Source organism: Austrofundulus limnaeus, unplaced genomic scaffold (genome assembly GCF_001266775.1).
Source record: "Austrofundulus limnaeus strain Quisiro unplaced genomic scaffold, Austrofundulus_limnaeus-1.0 Scaffold1695, whole genome shotgun sequence".
NCBI classification, from domain to species: Eukaryota; Metazoa; Chordata; class Actinopteri; order Cyprinodontiformes; family Rivulidae; genus Austrofundulus; species Austrofundulus limnaeus.
The window spans coordinates 5,771-9,532 of NW_013954097.1; the positions used below are offsets into that span (position 1 = coordinate 5,771).

Here is a 3,762-nt window from a genome sequence, read left to right on the forward strand (position 1 = left end):
AATCAGGTGTGTTGGAGCAGGGAACATGTAAAACATGTAGGACTGCGGCCCTCCAGGACCAGGACTGCCTACCCCTGCCCTGACCGCTCCATAAGGTCGAAGGAGGCGGGGCCAGACGGAGTCGTCTTACCTGCTGCAGGTGAGCRGAGGCGGTTGGCGGCGACTTCCTGACGGTGAGGGATCTGAACCGGGAGGTGTCCGAGACTGTCTCTGGGTCTGAGGAGGGCCTGAGGAGGACCGAGGCTGCAGCAGGGCTCTGCCCGTCCTCCTGTGTACACACACACACACACACACACACACACACACACACACACACAGAATTACACAGACTGTTCAAACACCTCCCTTCAGGCTCCGCCCCCTTCCGAACCCACCTGAGTACTGAAGCATGGTGACTTCCTGAGAACTCTGCGAGCCGAGCAGGACGCCGGCGGTGTCCGGTCCCGCGCAGCCCGGGACCACCTGACTGAAAAGGGGCGGGGCTTTCATCATGTGGTCCCACTTGAGCATGGGCACACAGGGGAAGCGCTCGTCCAGGATGTAGGCGGAGTGCTGAGGGACAYACAGGAAGTGAGCGACAGGAAGTGGGCGGCAGACCTGGCTCGGACGTGTTCGGTTGGTTTAGCCTACCTGTGTGGCGACCAGGTGATGGAAGGAGTGGGCGTGGCCTAGGTACCTGGACTGGAGGAGTCTCTCTCCGCTGCGACACTCGGAGCTGCTGCTGATACTGAACAGAGTGATGCCAGAACCCTCGCCCACCTGCAGAGACAAACAGCCGAAGGCTGCATTTTAGCTGTTTATGCTTTATGACCTTCAGCTCGTTTAGCTGCTAGGACCGTCATGTTTTTAGATTAAATACTTTTCCAAATATTTAACTTTTCTGACCAGTTTTCTACAGAATAAAGCTTTAAGCTCTACTTCAGTAAAATCACAGTTTTTGTCTTTTAAAACTTTTAGCTGATGTTGTGGTGTATTTGGATTTTGATACTTTTTACTTTTAGCTATCCTTTTTCTACTTCTCGGTTTTAGCTAGCCTTTTGTTATTTTAAGCAACTTTACACTATTTTAAGCCAGTCTTTAGCTACTTTTAGAGATCACCTACATTTTGTTTCCTTAAAGCAATCAGTTTAACTACCTGTAAGTATCCTTTAGCTACTTTTTAGTTTTAGCCAACTTTTTGTACTTTTAGTTACTATTTTGCCTATTTTAGCCTTTAGCTATTATTCTGCTTATTTTTATTCTTAGCTAACCTTTTGCTACACGTTCCTTTTAAAAGATTTGAAGCTACTTTCAGCTAGTCTTTAGCTACTGCTGCCTTTTAAGTACTTTTGATATTTTTAACATTTTAGCTGCTACTTTTATATTTTCTTTGCTTTAAGTTACATTTTTGCTACTTCCAGCAATCGTTTTGCTACATTTTCTTTTAGCTAACATTTTGTAGTTTTGGTTATTATTTTTGCTCATTTCAGTTTTTAGTCAACCTTACACTAGATGTATATTATGATGAATTTAAAGTTACTTTCGGCTAGTCTTTAGCTACTTTTGCCTTTTAACTATTTTTGGTACTTTTAACATTTAATTTTCCACTTAACTTTTTTTTAGCTTGAAGTCTTTGTAGCTAAATTTATTAATATTTTGATTACGACTTGAAAACTTGAGCTTAATCCAATTTTTTTGTCATTTTAGCTTTTAGCTAATCTTTCAATATTTATATCTTTAAATGAATTTAAAGCTACTTCTAGCTGGTGTTCAGTCACTTTTGTCCTATAACTAGCTTTTTGCTACTTTTAGCAACCGTTTGCTTTAACTTCTAGCTCATCTTTAGCCACTTTTCATTTCAGCTAGACATTTTTTATTTTTAGTTTCCATTTTGCTTGACTTTTGCTTGTTTTTTAAGCTAGCCTTTAGCAACTTTTAATTTCTGACTAGCTTTAAGCTACCTTTACCTTCAATTCTACTTTTAGCTTTTAGCTAGCCTTTTGAAACTTTTTGACTTTTGCTACTTTTATATTTAGTTAACCTTTTTCTATATGTAACATTGGACAAGTCATGAACCAGATGTGTTGCAGCCGAACCATCAGAAACTTAAAAGACCTGTAAATCTGTAAAAACCTCTTCTTTATAAACAAAGTAAAAAACTGTTTTTTAGTTTTCTGAACTTTAAGTTTCAGAACTTTCTGAACTTGTTAAAGTTTCAGAACTTTCTGAACTTTAAGTTTTAGAACTTTCTGAACTTGTTAAAGTTTTAGAACTTCCTGAACTTGTTAAAGTTTTAGAACTGTCTGAACTTGTTAAAGTTTTAGAACTTTCTGAACTTGTTAAAAGTTTCAGAATTTCCTGAACTTGTTAAAGTTTCAGAACTTCCTGAACTTCAGGCCTCACCCTGGCGTCGGTGAGCTCCACGCCGGTCCGGTCTGCGAACAGAAAGACTCGGGGATGAGCAGAGAACTCGCACCACCTCCACGAGGACTTGGCGTTGAAGTACAGGTTGGTTTCTTCAACTCGAACCTTCTGCAGGCTGAGAGYTTAAACAACATTAAAAACTTGAATTATTGTTAAAAGTCTCTGGAGGCGGAGCTTCTCACTTTCTGCCGACGGTCCACAAGCTCACGGCTCCGCCCTCGCTCGCCACGAGGACTTCCCCTAAGACGTGAGGACTGCAGGAAGGAAGCAGGAGTTGGTGAAGTGTCCTTCAGAGGCAGCCTGCTGAGCGGCGAGCACTCACCTGACGCTCACGCAGCTCGCAGCCTCTCTGGTTTGGACCACCTGCAGCAGGCGGGGCTCGTCGGCGTCGCTGAGCCTCCAGACTCCGCAGCGGTAATCTGAGCGCACGGCGAGGCAACCTGAGACACACAGACAGGGTGAAACATGGAGCGCAGCTGCAGCAGACCTGGGCGGTCCTGGACACTTACAGTGCTGCAGCAGGGAGCTGTGGCTGATCTGCCTGATGGGAGCCTTCAGCTGGAAGCTGTGAGGAGCTCCGCCCCTCAGCTCCACGCCGCGCTGCTGCAGCTCCGCCCGCTGGAAGTCTGAGGTACTGCGCTAAGGAGCAGAAAACACCTGGARAGGACCACGTCTGACCCCTGGCTCCAAGGATACTGAGGCGGTCCAGACCCGCTCCTGCGGGGTAGACCAGGCAGCCCCGGCTCTGTGAGAATGGGACGAAGGCCAGAGCGCCGCCGGTGGTCTTCTCTGAGAACAGGAGGCGGTCCCGCTGCTCCGTCAGCTCCTCGTACAGCAGAGAGCCCAGCAGCTCCGCCGGGACGTCCGGCACCACGTCGGACAGGAGGCCGCAGTACGAGGCGAGGGAGGAGGAGCCGAACATCTGGTGACACCTGAGAGAACACCTGGATCAGCACCGACACGCCGACAGCTGATAACCAAAATCAGCCGAAGAAACTAAAGCAAGATGATGAAGTGAACACAGGGGGCGGGGCCAACCTGGAGCCATCCCAATCATGATGATTGTCTCAGAGCATTTACATGGAGTGCGCTTGTTATTGGCAGTTTGCGTGCATATTTATCATCAAATAATAAACAATTTACGGAAATTCTATCTTTAAACTTCAAAGTACTCATATAAACCTACTAATTTCTACATGGAGAGATTATAAATAACAAGTGATAAAACAGAGTTTATAAAATGGGTGTTTATGAACATCACTTTGCTAAACAGTACATCTATCATATGACCTCTCAATGGCAGACATGCAATGAGCTCAATAATTAACAAATAACTTGATTCTTCATTTTATATATATA

The 3,762-nt window shown here is 45.2% G+C and overlaps 1 protein-coding gene across 1 annotated transcript in view; it reads right to left on the reverse strand.

Annotated features, from left to right (window-relative positions):
- Positions 1–3,762, reverse strand: part of taf1c (TATA-box binding protein associated factor, RNA polymerase I subunit C) — a gene marked incomplete at its 3' end in the record, with an annotated part of 8,539 nt that overhangs the window by 1,806 nt on the left and 2,971 nt on the right. The window contains 8 exon segments of the mRNA XM_014033319.1: positions 131–268; positions 375–552; positions 631–759; positions 2,383–2,518; positions 2,586–2,657; positions 2,726–2,843; positions 2,913–3,029; positions 3,100–3,335. Coding sequence (XP_013888773.1) covers positions 131–268; positions 375–552; positions 631–759; positions 2,383–2,518; positions 2,586–2,657; positions 2,726–2,843; positions 2,913–3,029; positions 3,100–3,335 — 1,124 coding nt within the window.